This window comes from Hemitrygon akajei, chromosome 7 (assembly GCF_048418815.1).
Source record: "Hemitrygon akajei chromosome 7, sHemAka1.3, whole genome shotgun sequence".
NCBI lineage: Eukaryota > Metazoa > Chordata > Chondrichthyes > Myliobatiformes > Dasyatidae > Hemitrygon > Hemitrygon akajei.
In genome coordinates this window covers 91,808,877-91,830,080 of record NC_133130.1, presented here as the reverse complement: position 1 = coordinate 91,830,080, position 21,204 = coordinate 91,808,877, and the positions used below count along the sequence as shown (strand labels likewise).

The window sequence follows — 21,204 nt, the reverse complement described above, 5'->3', positions numbered from 1 at the left end:
GCAGGATTTGCATTGTGAACGGCAGGGCCCCGCAGAGTGTTGTAGAACAGAGACCAAGGGATACAAGGGCTGTGTAGAACTGGAATTGATTTACTATTGTTATATGTACCACGATAGAGTGAAAAGCTTATCTCGCATACAGTTCAAACTGATCAAATCAATATTGAGGTAGAACAAGATAAAATAATAACAATACGGAGTAAAGTGTAACAGCTGCAGAGAAAGTGAACTGCAGGTGAACAAAAGGGGCAATATAATAACAAGGTAGATGAGGAGGTCAGGAGTCCTTCTTGTCATACCAGCAAACCATTCAAGTCTTTTAACTGCGGGGTAGAAGCTGACTCTGAGCCTGGCAGTACATGCTTTCAGTAACTCCACCTGTGATGGGCTGGACTCCACACTCAAATTTCTGGAGTAAGATTTGAAGCAAGGAACTCAGAGACATGCATGCTAATACCAGGCTAAGGTTAACAATCACCTAAGACTGTAGAATCATCAAGGAGACTAAAAACACTGGAAAATTATAAACAGGATTCAGAGTGAATCATAAGCTCAATCTACCCTCCCCTGTCATTCAATAAGAACATGGTTTAATTAGTGTACTTTCCTGTTGAAGCCTAGTTTCCCTATCTACAGTATTTAGTTACAAAGTCAGTTATAGATAGAGACAAATATAGATTTACCCATCTCAGTCTTGAAGAGCAAGGAACAAATCTCTAAAGATTTAGAGCACTCTGCTGATAGAAATTTCTCCTCCTCATACTTCTAACTGGCCAAGATCCTATCCCAAGCCTACGCCTCTTGTTCCGGTTTTACTGCGAGAGGAAGCAGCCCCTCGGCCTCGAGGTAGTCAATCTCCCTCAGCGTCTCCTGTGCCCCAGTGAGAACACTCCTCATGTTACTGAAGCCCATTACTTTCCACTGCTGAGTGTAACTTCACATGCCCAAGAAACAGCCATCTTTGACAGTAAATGCAAACTCAATGCTACCTATTGGCAGTATTTTTATTTATTTATATTTAATCTCTTGCACTGTGACAGATTTAAAATGCTTTGCTTGATGTTACATGAACAACCTGTGTGAAAAATATAATCCCTGGGGTTCCTGTACAATTACTGTTTGTTCATATCACATCAGATGATTGATACAAGATAAAAGATAAAGCCATTTATCCCATCCTATAGTGCTACCTCCACACCATCCTAAACTCCTCCCCTCTGTTTTGACAATACCGAGGCAGGTTGTTGCTATGCCACTAGCTACTCTGCACCAAGGTGCAGCTCAAATCAATGCACATGAAATAACTAATGTTTATTCATAGAAACCAATCCATAGTTTGGACCGTCAAATCAGTCAGCTCTTTGAGAACATGCTCTGTGAAGTAAAGTCAAAAATATGAGAGATTCTAGAAGCAAGAATGTGGAGAAAAAAGAACTAATTACTGCAGGAACTCAGCAGGTCAAGCTGTATCTGTGGGGGGAGAGGAATCATCTAGATTTCATCCGGAGATGTCAACAGCTCCACAGCTACCGCTCAACCAGCTGAGCTCTTCCGGCAGGTTGTTTTGTTTTGCTCCAACTTCAAAAACAAAGAAGAAAAGAAACCTAGGTGAGTCAGACTGATCCCACAAGGCTTCCCACTTTGCAGAATACATCAAACTATATACACTCATGAAATTTATCAAACCTTCACAAAATAGAACAGAAGGAGTCATGTGAAATTCCCGGCACCCACTGTAGGCAACTGGCAACCTTTGGGTTACTGGGGTTCCTCCAACAAAGCAGTGAGAACATAGAGTAAAACAACACAGGAACAAACTAAATCTCTTCTGCCTCCAATCCACGTCCGTTCAATACCTATCTAGGCACCTAAGTCACCTCTGTTTCTGCTTCCACCTTTTTTCAGTCACCTACCACTCTCTGTGTAAGTAATTATCACACATCTCCTTCGATTCGATTTGTGGCCTTCTTCTTCAAAGAGTAACTCTATGTAAGTCTCATTGAGAATCTTATGAAGGCTTGGTCACGGTCTCTTGAATAGAGCAACAACTTTCCAAATGACAGCACCAAACCTTTACTTGAAGTTAGTTTGCCAATTAATCTTCTTTACAGTATCATTATACATGTTATCTCAACACCCCCATCCTCACATCGATGAGATAAGGTTACCATGGGACTTGTGGAATAGATCGATGTCTTTCAAAAATAAACTCTAAAACAAATTTAAAACTCTGCTGTCTTTAGCCTATTTTTTTTACCCAAGGCCTGTTCACCCAGCACCTCATATGGTTTATTGTGTGCACTGTACCCTGAGTATGGCCAAGTCTCAAAATAGGCACCCCTGCTATGGAATCCCTCCACACCCCCGTTACCTTCGTAGCCTCCTCACTCCGACAAAGCTCATGCTTTTCCTCTTTAGGAATGTTGTTGTTACTAAGGATGCAAGCACTGGAATTCTGAAATTTCTTCTCTTTTCACACACACACACACACACACACACACACACACACACACACACACACACACACACACACACACACACACACACACACACTTACTTACAAATAAAAACACTATATAAACAAAGGAAGCTGTTAAAAGTAATATTTTTGTTATATGATTTCTATTTAAATTTAAAGGGTCCCAACAAACTGAAGATGCGCAAGGGAGTTAAATGTGAAAGAACTAGGCCAAAATATGCCAAGATATTATTTAGCAATTCCATTAGGATTCATAATTCCTAAAGAAATTTCATTAGCTTCCTGATAGTCAAGGGAGCAACAGAAATACTTGCTGCATTTAAAGCCAACAATCTAGGAATTCCAGGATTCCCAACAACATTGGCTCATTTGAATGGAATATTCACCCTGGTAAGCAATCACGGTAACTGAGGTGGTGTTACACTGTCAGAGGGGCTGTCTTTCACCTGAGATGTTAAACTGAGACTCCATCTATATGAAACTGTACCATTAAAAGTAGGTCTTGTATTTAGAGTCACAGAGCATTGCAGCACAGAAACAAGCCCTCTGGCCCATCCAGTGTCTGCCAGCTTGGCCTTCAGCTTCGTCCCATCTACCTGCACCTGGACTGCACCCTCCATACCTCTCTCAGCAATGTGCCCATCCAAGCTTCTCTTATACGTTATAATTGAACGCACATCCACCACTTCCGTTATCAGCTCGTTGTACACTCCTGCCACCCTCTGAGTGAAGAAGTTCTCTCCCCCCCCCCCCCCCCCAGATTCTCCTTTAATACTTCAGCTTTTACCTTCAATCTATGACCTCGGGTTCTAGTCTCACACAATCTGAGGGGAAAAGCCTGCAAGAATTCACCCTATTTATAACCCTCTCATAATTTTGTGTATCTCTTTAAAATCTCCCCTCATTCTCACAGCTCCTATGAATAAAGTCCTAACCTATTCAACCTTGCCCTGGAACTCAGATCCTCAATTCCTAGAAATATCCTTCTAAACTTTCTCTGCGTTCTTTCAATCTCATTGATATCTAGGTCTGGTGACCAGAGCTGCACACAGTACCCCAAATTTGCCCTCACAACTTCAGCATGATGCCTCATCTCCTGTATTCAATGCCCTGATTTATGATGGCTGATGACCACTTTCCAATAATTATGGATCTGTGTCACACACAAAACGCTGGAGGAACTCAGCAGGCCAGACAGCATCTACGGAAAAAAGTACAGTCAACGTTTCAGGCCGAGACAGACCCTTCAGCAGGACTCCATCAACTGTACTTTTTGCCTGATCTGCTGAGCTCCTCCAACATTTTGCGTGTGTCACTTGGATTTCCAGCTTCTGCAGATTTTTCCTCGTTTGTGAATGTATCTCTATTCCCAGGTCCATTTGCACTACCTCATACCTCAAGCGCCCTACCATTCACTTGTAAATCTCACCCTCGTTTTGTGCCCCCCCCACCAAGTGCAACATCTCACAATTGTCTGCATTATAATCCATCTACCAATGCTCTGCACATTTTCCCAGCTTGTGCAGCTCCCACCACAAGCCTCGAAAGCCTTCCTCACTGTCTACTACACTCCCATCTGTAAATTTGCTGATCTAGTTTATCACATAATCATCTAAATCATATATGTCAAACTCAAGGCCTGCGGTGGAATTATCTTTGGCCCGCGAGATAATGTCTAATTACTATTAAAGCTGGCCCCAGTAATCGAAGCGCCTATGGCGTATGATATGGCTAATGCTGAGTTTATTCAGGTACCAGGTTTTCAGGGTTTTTAGTGTTTATTCGGCAGTCTTGCTCGGCAGTCTTCTTCATAAGAAATGGAATTTGTAAAGTGAAACACTTTGTAGTTATAGCAGAGACTGAGACACATGAGAGCAGGCTGAAAAAACGGAGGCAACGAAAGCTGCGTTCGCACGCGTCCGACTGATCCAGCCCGCATGAAGCTGCATTTTGCTCAATCCGGCCCGTGACCCAAAATGAGTTTGACACCCCTGATCTAAATCATTAATAAAGATGATAAACAACAACGGACCCAGTACTGATACCAAGGGCACACCACTAGTCACAGGCCTCCAGTCAAAGAGTCAGCCATCTCGAATCAGAATCAGGTTTAATATTACTGGCAAATGTCATTAACTTTGTTGCTTTGCGGCAGCCCTACAATGCAGCACATAATAATAAAAAATGTATAAATTAAAATAAATAGTATTTATAAGAAAATAAACTAAATAAGTAGTGCAAAAAAGAGTAGGGGAGGGGAGCACTTAGGAAGTATTCATGGGTTCATTGTCCATTCAGAAATCTGATAGCAGATTGAAAGAAGCTGTTCCCGAAACGCTAAATGTGTTGTGTGTCTTCAGGCTTCAGGCTCCTGTACCTCCTACTTAATGGTAGCAATGAGAAGAAAGGATGCCCCGAGTGTTTGGGTCCTTGATGATGGATGTCACCTTTTTGAGGCATCACCCTTTGAAGGTGCTGACTGTTGGAGCTGGCTGAGTTTACAACTTCCTACAGCTTTTTCTGATCCTGTGCAGTGTCCCCTCCATACAGACACTGAGGCAACGTTCAGATGTTCACGGTACATCTGTAGAAATTTGCAAGTGTCTTTGGTGACATACCAAGCCTCCTAAAACTCCTAATGGAATATAGTCACTGTCATACCTTCTTTGTAATTACATCAATATGTTGCACACAGGATAAATCCTCAGAGATGATGACACTCAGTGACTTGAAATTGCTCAACTTTCCACTGCTGATCCCTCAATAGGGGCTGGTGTGTGTTCCCTTAACTTCCCCTTCTTGAAGTCCACCATCAATTCCTTGGTCTTACTGACATTGAGTGCAAGGTTGTTGTTGCGACACTACTCAATCAGCTGGTCTATCTCGCTTCTGTACGTCTGCCTGACACCAAGTGAAATTCTGCTAACAATAGCTGCACTGCTGGCAAATTTATAGATAGCATTTGAGAAGTGCCTAGCCACACATTCATTGTTGTAGAGACAGTAGAGGAGTGGGCTAAGCACACATCCTTGAGGTTGCCAGTGTTCACCGTCATCAAGGAGAAAATATTATTTCTGATCAGCACAGACAATGGACTCCTGGTGAGGAAATCAAGGATCCAGTTGCAGAGGGAGGTACAGAGGCCCAGCTCTGGAGCTTTTTGATTAAAATTGTAGAAACTATAGCTTTTTTTAAAATAATACTTTTTTATATAAGATTTACTTTTTAACAAACACAAGTATTTTTCACGCTCACTGGCAGAAAGCGGTATAGCAGCTAAACTAACGGTTTATCACCTTTCTCATTTTTCACTGGCTAAGTATTAGCACATTACTGATGCAATATAATTACTCTAATTATGTAGCTTATTAATTCATTCATTCCTCTCTAAGGAATTTCCTTTATCTTATCTATAAAAGAGATAGATTTTTCAGAAGTGCCATCTTCATTCCAATGTCTTACATCCCTTAGCATTAATTTCCCTCTTAGCATCGTTTTTCAGATCTTTATTTAGTTTGCTTAACATTTGTATGTTTGTTTGTACTCTGAAGTGAACTGCAAACTTGAAATTAAGACTATTCGCCGTGCTTGACTCCTGTAAAAGCCCTAAGGCTCTGAAATTAAACCAAGATCCAACAGAACTGAGGGTACGATTGTGTTGAACGCTGAGCTGTAGTCAACAGACAGCAACCTGACGCAAGTCTTAGTATTGTCCAGGTAGTCCAAGGCCGAGGTGGAGAGTCAATGGGATTGCATCTGCTATATTATAGTGGCAGGCAAATTGCAGTGAGTCCAGGTACCTTCTTAGGCAGGAGTTGATCCTAGCCATGACCAACCTATCAAAGCACTTCATCACAGCAGATGTGAGTGCCACTGGGTGACAGTCATTGAGACAGTTCACCCTGATCTTCTTGGGCACTGGTATAATTGTCGCCCTTTTGAGGCAGCTGGAAACTTCCGACTGTAGCAGTGAGAGATCGAAAATGGCCTTGAACACTGCTGCCAGTTGGTTGGCACAGGTTTTCAGAGCCCTACCAGGTTCACCATCAGGGCCTGATGCCTCGTGAAGGTTCACCCTTTTGAAAGACGTTCTGATGTCGTTCTCTGAAGCAGAGATCACAGGGTCACCGCACTCATCTGCACAGATTTGATGAAGTCAGTCACAACTGTGGCATATTCAATCAGTCTTGAAGATGAATCCCTGAATATTATCCAGTCCACCAGCTCAAAGGCTGGTGCTCCTCCGCCCCCCTTGACCATACATACCTTCTTGGTCCTCACCGCTGATGCTGCAGTCTTACTCTCTGTGGAGAGTACAAGGACAGCCAGGGAATCAGACTTTACAAAGCGTGGATGTGGTAAGCATTCTTGATGGTGGTATAACAGTGGTCAAGTGTGTTGACTCCTCTGGTTCCACAGGTGATACGTCGGTGGTAGTTGTTCAGAGATTTCTTCAGCTCGACCAGTTGAAACCCCCAAAATGAAAGGGAAGGCATTGGGGTGCCTACTGATCATGTAGCTTAGCTCCCCCATTGGCCTGAGGTGGACTCTACACTGCTACCAGGATGGTGGCAGGAAACTCTCTCAGCAGATAAAAAGGACATTTGATCGCTAGATGTTCCGGGTTGGGTGAGCAGGACTGAGACAGAACCACCATATCTGTGCAGCATGAGTTAATAGTAAAGCATACTCCAGCCCCTCTGCCTTGAAAAGACTGGCCTGTCCTGTCTGTACAGTGAATGGTGAAGCCATCGAGCTGCAGCACAGCATCCAAAATGGCGTGGGCCATGTTTCCGTGAAGCAAAGTACACAGCAGTCCCTGATGTCCCTCTGGTACAGCAATCTTGCACTGCAATCTTCAGTTTTGTTTTCCAGAAACTGTACATTCACCAGATGTATAGTTGGGAGTGGGTGTCTGAACTCTCTGCATTTCAGACCAGCAGGCTTCCCTTGCTTTCTTTTTCTTAAATGGAAATTGCACTCGCAACCTGAGTTTGCAGTCCGGGATCTGTCAATTTTGAGTATCAATAGAGTTTCTAAACGTCTTAAGGCAATGAGAATTTCATTGCTGTGACTGTGGATTTCAGCTCTTGAGGTCCTGAACAGGAATATTTAATGACCATCAGAGCTGCACACAATAAGTTGCCCCTTATCAGCACTATCTCTGATCTACTGCCACTCTGACTTCTCCCGTTAAGCCGATGTCGAATCCAACTGACGACTCAATCCTGAACGTGAAACAAATTAATCTTCTAGACTAACCGCCCCAGAGGGATTTTGTCAAATGCCTCGCCAAAGTCCATGTAGACAACATCAACAGCCTTTCCTTTATCAACCTTCTTGGTTACCTCCTCGAAAAACTCCGTAAGATTGGTTAGACATGACCTGCCACACACAAAGCCATGATAACTATTCCAAATTGGGCTCTTTCAATCTAAATATTTATACATCCTGTCACTTAGAATACCATCCGAAACTTACCAACAAGTGGTGTCAGGCTCATCGGCCTGAAATTCCCCAGTTTATTCTTCGAGCCTTCTTAAACAATGAAAAAGCATTAGCTATTCTCCAGTCCTCTGACACCTCGCCCCTGGCTAAGGATATTTAAATATTGCCAATGCCCCTGCAATTTCTGCACTGGCCTCCTACAAAGTCAAAGGGAACACCTCATCAGGCCCTTGGGGATTTCTCCACCCTATCTCACTCAAGAAAGCAAGCACCTGGATATGGTCCATGACCTCACTACTCTTTGGTCTCAGTTCTATGGTCTCTGTGTTTGTCTTCTGAGTAAATACAGATGGAAACAATTCATTTATCTGATCTCCCCCACCTCCTTTGTCTCCATGCACAGATGATTACGCTGATCTTCAAGAGGGCCATTTTGTCCCTTACTGTTATACAGCAACTTTCAATAATTCAGGAACTATTTTAAGTGCGTGTGCTTCCCCAGTGAGCAACGTTAAGCTTTTTGGGAGATAAATATTCATGGTTGGGATGAGTGTGCTGTTGGCAACCTGACCATACACTACTCAATCATAACCACCCATGAACCAAGTGGCTTGCTCGACCCATTCAGTCAATCACACAGTGTGGGACTGGAGTCACATGTAAGGCCAGATGGAAAGGGTGGCAGGTTTCCTCGGCTAAAGGACTACTTCTCTGGACGAGTGCAGCTTCAGTGACACTCAGGAAGCTCGACACCAGACAGGACATGGCAGCCCACTCGACAGGTAGCCCATTCACTCACTCCACCACTGAGGCACAGGAACAGAGGCATGGATCATCCAACAACTACACAAGCCTCCTTAGACAGCATCTTACAAAACCCACAACCCCTACCAGCTTGGAAGTCAGGGGCAGAAAAAGCATGTGGTCACCACCACATCCTGGTAGTTGCCTTTCCAAGCCACACAAAAGGAAATACACTCTGTGGCCACTTCATTAGGTACACCAGCTCATTAGTGCAATTATTTAAATCAGCCAACCATGTGGCAGCAACTCAATACATAAAAACATGCAGACATGGTCAAAAGGTTCAGTTGTTGTTCAGACCAAACATCAGAATGGGGAAGAAATGTGATCTAAGTGACTTTGACCGTGGAATGATTGTTGGTGCCAGACGGGGTGGTTTGAGTATCACAGAAACTGCTGATCTGGGATTTTCACACACAACAGTCTCCAGATTTTACAGAGAATGGTGTGAGAAACAGAACACATCCAGTGAACACCTGTTCTGTGGGGGGGGGAACACTTTTTTAATGAGGAGAATGGCCAGATTGGTTCAAGCTGACAGGAAGGCGACAGTAACTCAAATAACCATGCGTTCTAAAGGTGGTGTGAGAGGAGCATCTCTGAGTGCACAACATGCTGAATTTTGAGGCTGATGGACTACAGCAGCAGGAGATCACGGACATACACTCAGCGGCCACCTACTTAGGTTCAGGGTGTCCCTAATGAAGTGGCCACAGTGTATGTTGCTGTTGCTTCACAGTCACAGGGCCAAAATCCTGCAACTCTCCCCCTGACAGCATTGTGAAATAGCCATGCCTTGCCAAGAAGACAGCTCACCACCACCACCACCACCTTGAGCACAGCCAGGGCTGGGCAACCAAATGCTGGCTCAGCCTGTGAAGCCCACATCACAGGAATTAATAAAAAATTGTTTTTGTGTAGTTTATACCCACAGTTGTGACAACCAGCTCTTTTATCCCCCTTTTTTAAAAAAAAATTCTGCAACTGCTATAAGAGATTTGAACTTAAGATCTTTGTACTGGTAGTCAAGCCTCTAGGTTACAAAGCCAGTAACATAAACATGATACCATCACTCCACTCCACACCACAGAGAATAGCCCTGTATTTCTTCAGACAAAGAGTCCTCATTTATTATCAGTGCACCTGAAAGACCAAACGGTGACCTTAGTGGTTTAAAGAAGGCATCCCTGGAAAATAGTGACCACTGGGTTATCCAGAGGGAGCGCTCACTTGTCGTTGGTGCTGGTGTGACTTGAAGCTGCCACTTTGAACGTGAATGCATTCCTATCTGAGCCAGGACACCCTCACCCTCACGCTCTTCCTCCCTCCAGATGCATCTCCAGCGTTTTTGCTCTTTTTATTACAATAAACGATGTTAAAAGGTGATGACCACTTTGCTGCTTGTGGGACAATAATACACATTGATTTGGACTGGGCAGCTGAAAGCTCTGGGGTGGGGAAAACCAGTCAGAAATGCCCATCTTCACTGCCTGCAGGTGGAAGCAGTAGAAGGTAAGGTGATGCATAAATGGAGTACCAATCCACAGTATCTGGGTATCAATGAATTAAGTGTCAAACCTTTCGTAGTGAGGGAAGAGTGGAAGCTCCCCTCAAAAAAAAATCTTGCGGACAGTCTCAGGGGCTGCGGCTAAAATGGTCACTGGAGATGACTCTGTCAGATATGAATCAACCAGCCATCTCCTCGCTTGTTGTTTCTGAGGATTAAAATTGTGCTGAGCTGCATTGTCTTGTGGGAGTGATCTCCATGCCAACAGCAAACTGGGTAAAGGTAACTGTTTCCATAGTAACCCGTACCACATACAAAGGAATATGAATCCCATATCAGCATTGGCCTTGAAATTCACTTATGCCTCTTCGTGCTTAAATGAAATAATTCATTTTTTACACCAGCCTCTTTCACACTTAGCCACAGCTTCCCCTAATTAATTTCTAGGTTCCAAGGGTTTGGGAAGTTACTGCCAATTCTGGTCATTGCACTTTGGTAAAATATCTAGACCTTGGAAGCGATTTACTAATACCCAAATTACAAGAGTTATTTTCAAGGTGTGATTACCCAAATTAAGTTTGTAATACCCGGACGGTTAAGAAATAATTTAAATGGGTATACAAAACATAAAAGATGTTAGCCAAAGAACATTATCTCCAGTTGCTAGCCCTTTCAGAAATGAAGTTAAAAAGCACTTGTACATATGTTTGGTACAATTCTCTTTCATAACTGGGAATTAATGTCAAATAGACTGCTAATTAAAATTCACAAGAGGCACTGTAGATGCTGGAAATCTAGAGGAGTACACACAATGTGCTGGAGGAGCTCAGCACGTCAGACTGCTTCTCTCACCAGTCCTGGTGAAGGATCTTGGCCAGAAATGTCGACTGTTCATTCCCATCCACAGACGTTGCCTGACCTGCACAATGTATGCACTGCTAATTAAAATTAACTGGCCAACTTAATGATGACTCCTGACTGAGCTTCATCGGGAAATCATACATAACTACGTGTGGTTTGTGAGGGAGTCCGGAGCTCGTGAAATGTAGAAACTGCACTGGTGAAAGGGGGCACTTCTTACTTCTCACCACCACTCTACTCCAATTTCCTCACCCTACCCTGTCCCTGATCTTCTCTTCTGTTAGATAACCAGCAACTCAGGATGAAGACACATCGGCACCTGGTGTAACTCTCTCAGTCAGACTCCCACTGTGTTCAATTTAGAGGTTAGCTTGGGGATGACTCACTGTGAGTGAATAACTCGGGTCAGGAGAAGGGTAAAGAATTTGCTCTGGCTCCCCCACATCACAAGGCCACAAATAAGTTCTGATACAGAAAGCAGCTGATGAGAGTGCAGAGTGAAATGTGTGCTGCATTAGGAAGAGTCTGCTTGCAACGCCAAGAAGCACGAAGGAATCCAGCATCAAGGTGTTATTCCCCAGAGCTTGAAGCCATGCCTCCCTGACACAAGAATGGGCAGAAAATGTGGGATGGTGAGATGTTGAACTGTTAATACAAGGTCACTAAACTAACACACAATACAAGTTCCATTAAAAAGCATCAGTAGTAACAAACACTGAACTCTAAAAAAAAATCAAGAGGTCAAAGGCTTTCTGAAAGGAAGCTCTGTTTTAGATCCACGAAGCCGGACATGATTTGGTTTCACAGCAGCCTCTTTTAGTGGAAGCTTTACCATCCCTCAGGTAGGAATGATCAGGCATTTGGCCTTTACGGGCTGCACACGCCCCATAAATCCTTGGGGAGAATGGTCATTTTGAATCCCCTTCATATCAACATCAGCTGAAGCTGCAATACATCCGCAAATGGTTGTGTTCTCATTTTGATATTCTTCACCAAGGACAGAACAATGCCAAAAGGTAGCTCTCTCTAAATCTCTGGGTCTAGGAAATTCAACGGGACAAATCAATCAACAGTAAACACAAGGGCAAATTGGACCAAATTATCTGAACACTGAGGGATCTCTCATTTACAAATGCCCATGTTGCATACGACATGTGTACATTCGGGTCCTTTGCCAGTAAGGGATCCAGAACAGCCTGCACTGTCTGGAGATGGGCTTGGAGTATAATTGGGATGACGGAATATTTCTTACCTTGGCCAAGTGACTATTGATCCATTTGGTGAACGTTCTCTTTTGGACAGCCTCCTGCTCGTCTGCAAAACATTGAGGGAACAAACGTGAGAAACACAGGAGCGAACTGCTAAGATTTGCAAAGCAGAGAAACACCTTTTCTGCCGAGGCTTGTTTGCAAGGTTTTAACTCAGCAGGGGTTTTACAGGCACAAAGTCAGCGTGGGAGCAGGAAGAGCTGCAAGGTGAAGGAGATGCTCGTAAATGGTGGGGAAAGCTGTGCGATCTTGATATCAAACAGGGCCTACTACAACTCTTATTACCAGAGAGACTTGGGTCGAAGGATCTCTGATTAATATTGATGAAGCCCCCTTCAGGTCAGAGGTTACGCAAATGGAATACAAGGTGTTGCTCCTCCAACCCAAGCGTGGCCTTATCATGGCAGAAGAGAAGACCATGGACCAACGTGCTTGAATTACATATCTGGTAACCAGACGCCAAGGTGCCAAGATGAAAATACATATACCTGGAATTATCAGTGTATCTTACTGATCAATATCCCTGGTGGAATCCTGAGGGAGTGTTGCTTTATCAGGCAAAGCATTACATCAAGCCTCAACCCTTCACCTCGGCAATGAAAGATCCCATCGAGTTGCATAAAAAGTAACTTAATATATTATTCGCTGAATCAGCTCCAGCAGACTAATATTTCATTCATTTAATTTTCCCTATATGGGATCTTGCTATACTATCATATTTGCCCGCAAGCTAAATGTGACAATAATTAAATTGTAGCTAAGAGCATAATGAGAAGCATCTTCTGATGTCTTGGGGTGGTGTTTAAGCACTGTGTAAATCCCAACTCCTTTTTTTTTACACTTTCACTAAACAAAATCCTATTCTTCATCCTGCTTAATGGGACAAAGCCAGAAATAAAAACAAAGCACATAAAACCGCACAGAACTCAGCTTTACAACTTTTTGTTTGTGAACTTAAACATCCAATTTGTGAGCATAAACTTGTACTTCAGGGATTTCATACTGAAAATTCATGTGAAGAACATTAAAACCAGGAAACTGATCACAAGCGATAATTGAAAATTGAAATTTTCCTTATGTGCATGAGAAGTGATCATGCTTCGCTCACATTTTCTGTTTTATTAGTGTTTCTACTTCTCCTCCGTCAACAGATTTACTAGTTAGTTGGCACGTCAACAGTTAATGGAGTGGAATGTACACTGCCCAGTCAGATGCAGATGGAAAGCAATTTGTCTGTTAATGCAATCAATAAAACTACAGAAAAGCTGACTCCATTACTGAAGACTGGAATTTCCAGAAACTTGTAGCCATGGCAAACTAGGTCAAAGGAACACCAGACTGTAAAACAGTTCAAGTGCAAAACAACATGACATGTTCTCTACTGCAAGCTTAGTTCTTCAGTACTGGTTAAATGTACAAACAAAGAATCCAAAGAACTGCCAACCAAGGAAAATACAAAATCCAAGTAGTTAAAGTTCACCTGATAACATCCCTGTGGTTACCCAGGACTAATTGTTGACTAATTAACGAGTCTATGAAAGACAATGAGAGAGAAAAAAATACTAGCGCTGAAGCTTTTTGGGAGCAAAGACCTCAACATTCAAATTTCAAAGAAAATGTCATTTTCAAAGTACATGTATGTCACCATAGACAACCCTGAGATTCATTTTCCTGTGGGCATAGTCAGCAAATCTATAGAATAGTAACTATAACAGATTCAAAGAAAAACTGCCCAACTATGGCATTTGCCCAAAGTGTAGAAGACCTCAAACTGTGCAAATGGAAAAAGAAGGAACAATAATAATGAATAAGCAATAAATATTGAGAACATGAGATGATTTTGAGACTGAGTCCATTTGTTGTGGGAACATTTCAACATTGGGGCAAGTGCCGTTGAGCGAAGTTATCACCTTTCGTTCAAGAGTGTAATAGTTGAGGGGTAGTAACAGTTCCTAAGTTGGTAGTGCAAGTAGTTCCTAAGCAGTACAAATTCTGAGGTTCTTGCACCTTTTTCTAGTGAGAAGAGAGCATGTCCTGGTGGTGGGGGTCCCTGATGATGGTTGGGTCATGATTTCCTGAGATAGCTCTCACAGTTGGGAGGAGTTTACCCATAATGGATTGGGCTGTATCCACAACTTTTTGTAGGATTTTCTTTTCAAAGGCATTGGTGATTCCTTTCCAGGCTGTGATGTAGCTAGTCAATATATTCTCCACTAAACATCTGTAGAAGTTTGTCAAAGTTTTAGAGGTCATGACAAATCTCAGCAAACACCTAAGGAAGTAGAGGCACTGCCGTGCTTTCTTCGTAATTGCACTTACGTGCTGGGCCCAAGAGAGGTCCCCTGAAATGGTAACACCTAGGAATTAAAAGTTGCTAACCCTCCCTACCTCTGACCCTCCAATGAGGACTGGCTGATCAATTTTCCTCGCTTAAGTGACCAAAACAAGCATTTTTTTTTTCTGATTGCTAAATGCCCCTTGGTACTCTTGCTCCCACCTCTAACTCAGAGGCAACAGGCTTAGACCTCACCTACATAACAGAACAGTGCTGGTGAAGTGCTGAACTGTCAGGAAGTCTCAGCTTTTAGCTGAGACATCAGCCCAAGGCCCTGCCTCCCCTCCTCACTGTATTTAAAAGATCCATAATGATTCCTTGACCAATATTTAAAACAGTTGATTTGGTCATTTTGTTTCACATTATCTCTGGACCTTTGGGATTACAAACTGGCCAACATGTTGCTCCAACATGCAATGGTGACTTCAAAGAATCAGAATCAGGGTTATTATCACCGGCATGTGATGTGAAATTTGTTAACTTAGCAGCAGCAGTTCAATCTAGCAGAGAAAAAATAATAATAAATGAATAAATCAATTACAGTATACATATATCAAATAGAAAAACGTGCAAAAACAGAAATACTGTACATTAACAAAGTGAGGTAGTGACCAAAGCTTCAATGTGCATTTAGGAATCGGATGGCAGAGGGGAAGAAGCTGTTCTTGAATCGCTGAGTGTGTGCCTTCAGGCTTCTGTACCTCCTACTTGATGGTAACAGTGAGAAAAGGGCATGCCCTGGGTGCTGGAGGTCCTTAATAATGGACACTGCCTTTCTGAGACGCCGCTTCCTAAAGATGTCCTGGGTACTTTGTAGGCTAGTACCCAAGATGGAGCTGACTAGATTTACAACCTTCTGCAGCTTCTTTCAGTCCTGTGCAGTAGCCCTCCATACCAGACAGTGATGCAGCCTGTCAGAACGCTGTCCATGGTACATTTATAGAAGTTTTTGAGTGTATTTATTGACATGACAAATCTCTTCAAACTCCTAATATAGTCACTCTCTTGCCTTCTTTATAACTACATCGATATGTTGGGACCAAGTTGTATCCTCAGAGATCATGACACCCAGGATCTTGAAACCTACATCACAGAAATGGCCTCTTCAGTCCATTCAGCTCATGTTGACCATCAAGCGTGGGGCAGCACGGAGGCGTAGTGGTTAGCACAGCACATTACCGTACCAGTGACCTGGGTTCAATTCCCACTGCTGTCTATAAGGAGTTTGTATGTTCTGCCCATGACCGCGAGGGTGCTCCAGTTTCCTCCCAGGGGTACTGGTTGATAGGTTAATTGATCAATGGTGATTAGGCATGGTTTGAAGGGCTGGAATCTCATTAAATAAATAAATGTAAACTAATTCCGTGCTAATCGCATTTTTTTCTCTTTAACTCTCCCCACATCCTACCACTAACTGCTGCCTAGGAGCAATTTAGAATTTAGGGAATTTAGGGAATTAACCCATCAACCCACACATTTTTGGAATGTGAGAGGAAACTAGAGCACCAATGGTAAAGCCATACAGACACAGGAATGTCCAAGCTCCAGAGCAGACAAGGTCAGATTGAAGTCATACTTTATAGGTCACATCTCATACAGCTTTCTATTATTCCAAAATATTATTTTCACAGAAAGCCTAATTGATGAGAATTTGAATGCATCGTCGCTAACAGCCCCTCGCTCTCCTAAAATATCCGGCTAGATTGTAATTTGGAGGCAAGCTCTACTCAGAGGCTCAGCTGCAAACAGGGGAGTCGTTTTAATGCACTAGCATCTCGTAAATTGCTATTGTGTTTGTTGTCTGTTATGATATTGTCCTGGTGGTTTATGCTTGGCACTGAACCACAATCAATTTTGGTGCGTTTCACGTGCTGGTAATAAAGTGATTCTGATTCTGATCCAGGACTGCTTTCTTGAACATCCTGTGGAATTTAATTGTGACTCTCCTTTAAGTGAGGATGAAACCTGGGGCAGACTGACAGGCAGAACATGGTGGATAAATTAGAATGGGTTGAGATAGTGGAGATCATGATGGAGAGTCCGAATCACCTTGTGGAATGTGGGAAAGAAGCTGGAATCTGGATGGAAGGGAGGAAGGTCCAGACTGAATGTATCCAACCTCAAGTCAGTGCAGTATACCGAGCATGGGACTGAATTTTGAGCTTCCCTACAACACAGAAAGAGGCCATTTGGTCCATCAAGTATCTACTGCTTTCAAGGCAACCCATCAATCTCATTCTCCTTCTCCACTCCCTGCAACCTCTTCTTTCTCGCTGACTCCCACACCCCCTTCTAAAGATGTGTGGGTTGTTTTTCCTTTGGAATGTGGGAAGAAAGCAGAGCACCTGGGTGGAAACCCACAAGGTCAAAAGAGAGTACGTACAGACTCCACACAGACAGCTCTGGGGATCGGAACATGGCTCTCTATACCTCTGAGACAGTTACACTGCCTCACAGTGTCACGTGGCGATACCCAGTGGTGTTGGGTCGGGACTAAATGTCCAAACGAAGTCATCAACGTTGTATTTCTCAAGCAAGGCACAGTTTGTAAGCAGGACTAGAGCAACACACAAAATGCTGAAGAGACATCCTGTAGAAATTAATTGTGACACTCCTTTAAGTGGGGATCTCACCCGCAAGGTAGCATACCACTTTGGATACTATTGGGCAGGCTACCTACCAGGAGAAAGCAACAGCAACCAGATCTCTAGCTCGGAGTCTGGCTCTGGAGTCAGAGGAGGTAGGGGAGGTCCTCAATGAATGCTTTGCTTCAGCAGTCACCAGTGAGAGGGACCTTGCTGAATGCAAGACAGCGTAGAACAGGTTAATACACAGGATATGTTGATGCTAAGAAAGAGAAGGTACTGGAATGTTTGTGAAACTTCGGGAGAGACAAGTCCCCTGGGCCAGACAGGAAATACCCCGAGCTACTACAGGAAGTGAGGGAAGAGATCGCTGCATCTTTGGTGATGACCTTTGCACCCCTGACTGGCCACAGGTGTAGCACCAAAGGATTGGAGGGTGGCAAATGTTATTCTGTTGTTCAAGGATGGTAATAGGGATAATCCTGGGAATTATCTCAGTGGTGAGCAAACAATCGGAGAGGATTCATCGAAACAGAATTTTCGAGCATTTGGAGATTCATTGAGGCAGAATTACGAACGATTGGAGAAGCATTATCAGCAGAGTTTTGTGAGGGGCAGATCATGCCTCAAGAGTCTGATTGGATTTGTTGAGGTAATGACAAAACAAATTGGTGAGGATAGATCAATGGATATGACGTATATGGATTTTAGTAAGGTGTTCAACAAGCTCATTCAGAAGGTCTGGAAACTTGGGTCTGTGGATTTGGAATTGACTTGCCCAGAGAAGATTGAGGATGCTCGCAGAAGAAGTAGAGAATTCTGTCTGGAGGTGATGACCAATGATGTTCTCCAGGAATCAGTTCTGGGACGCCCGCTCTTTGTGATTTTTTTAAATGGTTGGGATAAGGAAGTGGAAGGGTTTGGTTACAAGTCTGCAAATGACATGAAGGTCAGTGGTGTTTTGGATCGTGTAGAAGGCTGTCGGAGGTTACGATAGGACAGTGATAAGATGCAGAGAAGTGGCAGATGGAGCTCACTCTGGGGAAGTGTGAAGGCAGAGCACAGGGTTACTGGCTGGATTCTGAGTAGTGTGGACAAACCGTGGGATCTTGGGGCTATTTCCACAGTTCCCTCAAAGTTGCCGCACAAGTTGATAGAGTGGTTAAGGAGGTGAAAGGTTTCAATAGGTACAGGTAATGTCAGAGAAATGTATACAATATACATCCTGAAATTCTTTTTCTTCACAAACATTCACAGAAACAGAGGACTACCCCAAAGAATGAAGACAGTTAAACGATAGAACCCCAAAGCTCCCCCAACTCCCCCCTCCCACGCACAAGCAGCAGCAAGGCAATGACCCCCCCACCAGCAAAAAAGCATCAGCGCCCCCCACCGAGCACTCAAGCATGCAGCAAAGTATCGATAAAGACACAGACTTGCAGTACCCAAAGACTACTCGTTCACCTGATCATTCAACATACCACAGGCTCTCTCTCCTCCCAATAAGGGAAAAGAGGTGTCCCTGTTTCACAGCGAGAGGGGAGGCATAACAAACAACTCGCTGATTTATGATGTTAACAGTCTGTCGCGTCGCTTTTTCCCGAGCCCTGCGCCTACAGAGTCGGCCCCAGGGCTCAGCTCTCCGGACACACAGCTAACCCGCTGCTCCCGATGTTCTGTGTTCTCCCGCGACACTTCAGTCAGGGGCACTGGCCTAGAATCAGCACATCCCCAGGGCCATGAAATCCTGGATCCTTGAAGGTGTGCTCGTCTTCCAGGCCACGTCCTTGGCATATCAAAAAGCAGCCGGTATTGAGGCTCTGAGAACAGGTGTGTTGACCTTCATCAGATGGGGCACTGAGTTCAGGAGCCGCAAAGTTACGCTGCAGCTCTATAAACCTCTGGTCAGACCACACTTGGAGTATTGTGTTCAGTTCTGGGCACCTCAACATAGGGATATGGAAGCTTTAGAGAGGATGTAGAAGAGATTCACCAGGATGCTGCCTGGATTAGACAAAATGTCTTATGAGGAAAGGCTGAGTGAGCTAGGACTTTGCTCTTTGTATCAAAGGAGAATGAAAGTTGACTTGATAGAGATGTATAAGATGATAAGAGGCATTAATAAAGTGCCTTTTTTCCCAGGGTGGAAATGGCTATATGAAAGAGCATAACCCTAAGGTGATTGGTGGAAAGTATGGGGTGGGAATGCCAGAGTTAAATTTGATTGTCGGGGGCAGTAGCAGAGGCTGATACTCAAGGGAGATTTGAAGGACTCTTAGATAGGCACGTGGATGAAAGAAAAACGGAGAGTTATGTAGGAGGGAAGGGTTAGACTGATCTTTGAGTCTGTTAATACGTCAGCACAACATCATGGGCCGAAGGGCCTGAACGTCTATGTTCAGTGTTCTAACTCAGAGGGTCAGGCAGCCTCTGTGGAGGAAAATGGACTTGAATTGAAATCTTTAATATGGACTGGATCTTGTCCACTTTCCCTCCATAGATGCTGCCTGACCTGCTGAGTTCCTCCAGCATTTTGTGTGTAGCTCTTAGCTCTTTCCTCCCTTCATTTCCCAGAAACTGGGGCTGGGCTGTATCATTTTGGGGGGGGGGGTAAGGCTTCACGATGAGAACCACACCACTTCTCTGTCTACAAAATCCTGGCGAGTATCATTGTTCTTGAATTACTCAAAACAGAAACTTGGTGTACATCAGTTAGATTCTCCCTTCAGGAAAATTATTCGGGAACAGTAAAATCATGCCAATGGATCAGCCAGTTTTGTATCTAAACAGAAGATACCTCATCCGAGATAGAGGCATTGACAAACCTAATGCAGACTGCCACTAGGAGAGTCCATCACAGGACAATGTGGCCCTGGAAGAAGTCCGAGACCTCCTAGTCCAAGAGCAGTTCTGTGTGAGTACTTTAGCTCAGGAACTGAGTCCTTTCTGTCTGCTTTCAGCTGACAGGTTTCCCCAAGGCCCAAGAAACCCAATGGTTAAAATTAGAACAGCTATTAAAAAAAAAAGCAGGCAGTCTCATTATAATATTCAAATGACCAACAAAAATTCCCACCAGTGATTGGCTCTTTCGTTCCGCCTCCACTGAAATTAAGCAAGAGCACGATTGATTCTCAAAATGGATTTTACAAGCTGACATGGCTATTTCTCTTGGAGACCCATTCTCTCCAGGGATCAGCTTTCCACATACACCCCATTTACAGCAAATGCCACAAACAGAAGAGGGAATTAAAAATAATGTGATTCAGCTTGAGCAGCTATTAAAGGCTAATCTCTGTATTAAAAACACATACAAATTATTACAAGGGAGGAGTGGGAGCAGTGGGAAAAATGTTATTGGATGATCACACCAAAGCAAAAACAAATATGAAGTGCAAGTGAGCCCCATAGTAATAAAACAGCAGTACAACCAGAAGGGAGAAAAATAAGAGATCCAGAATACATTACAGTAACAGGGCAGCTATTACTGTAGGAATGTATCCTGCTACCAGAGTGGGGACTTCTGTAAGCATGTGGAGAATAAAGATAAGGCAGCAGTCATGATTTTCACATCCAAACATATCGCAGCAGCACTCCGAGTCTCCATCAGCATCTCACTCGCGCTCTGTGGCGGAGTGGTTGCTTAGCAACAGATAGCAAAAGGATTGGGCCCTCAGACGGTTATGTGGCAAGTTACGGAAGTCAAAAGAAAATTAACTGCAGGGGGCTGAGAGGTTACAATAGAACTACAAAATGCTGGAAGTACTCAGCGGGTCAGACAGCACGCGTGGAGAGAGAAACAGGGTTAACATTTCAGGCCGCGAGAGGTTTCAGCCCATCACCCAAGCTCCAGCAAAGGAGCTGCTGGGAAGGGGCCAGATCACAGTGAAGTGGCTAAATTGGAGATGAACGGGTGGGAG

General features: G+C 43.7%; 1 protein-coding gene across 1 annotated transcript in view; it reads right to left on the bottom strand.

Annotated features, from left to right (window-relative positions):
- The window catches only part of LOC140730671 (nesprin-1-like), a 626,730-nt gene that overhangs the window by 555,565 nt on the left and 49,961 nt on the right, over positions 1-21,204 (bottom strand). Inside the window, 1 exon segment of the mRNA XM_073051428.1 lies at positions 12,352-12,413. Coding sequence (XP_072907529.1) covers positions 12,352-12,413 — 62 coding nt within the window.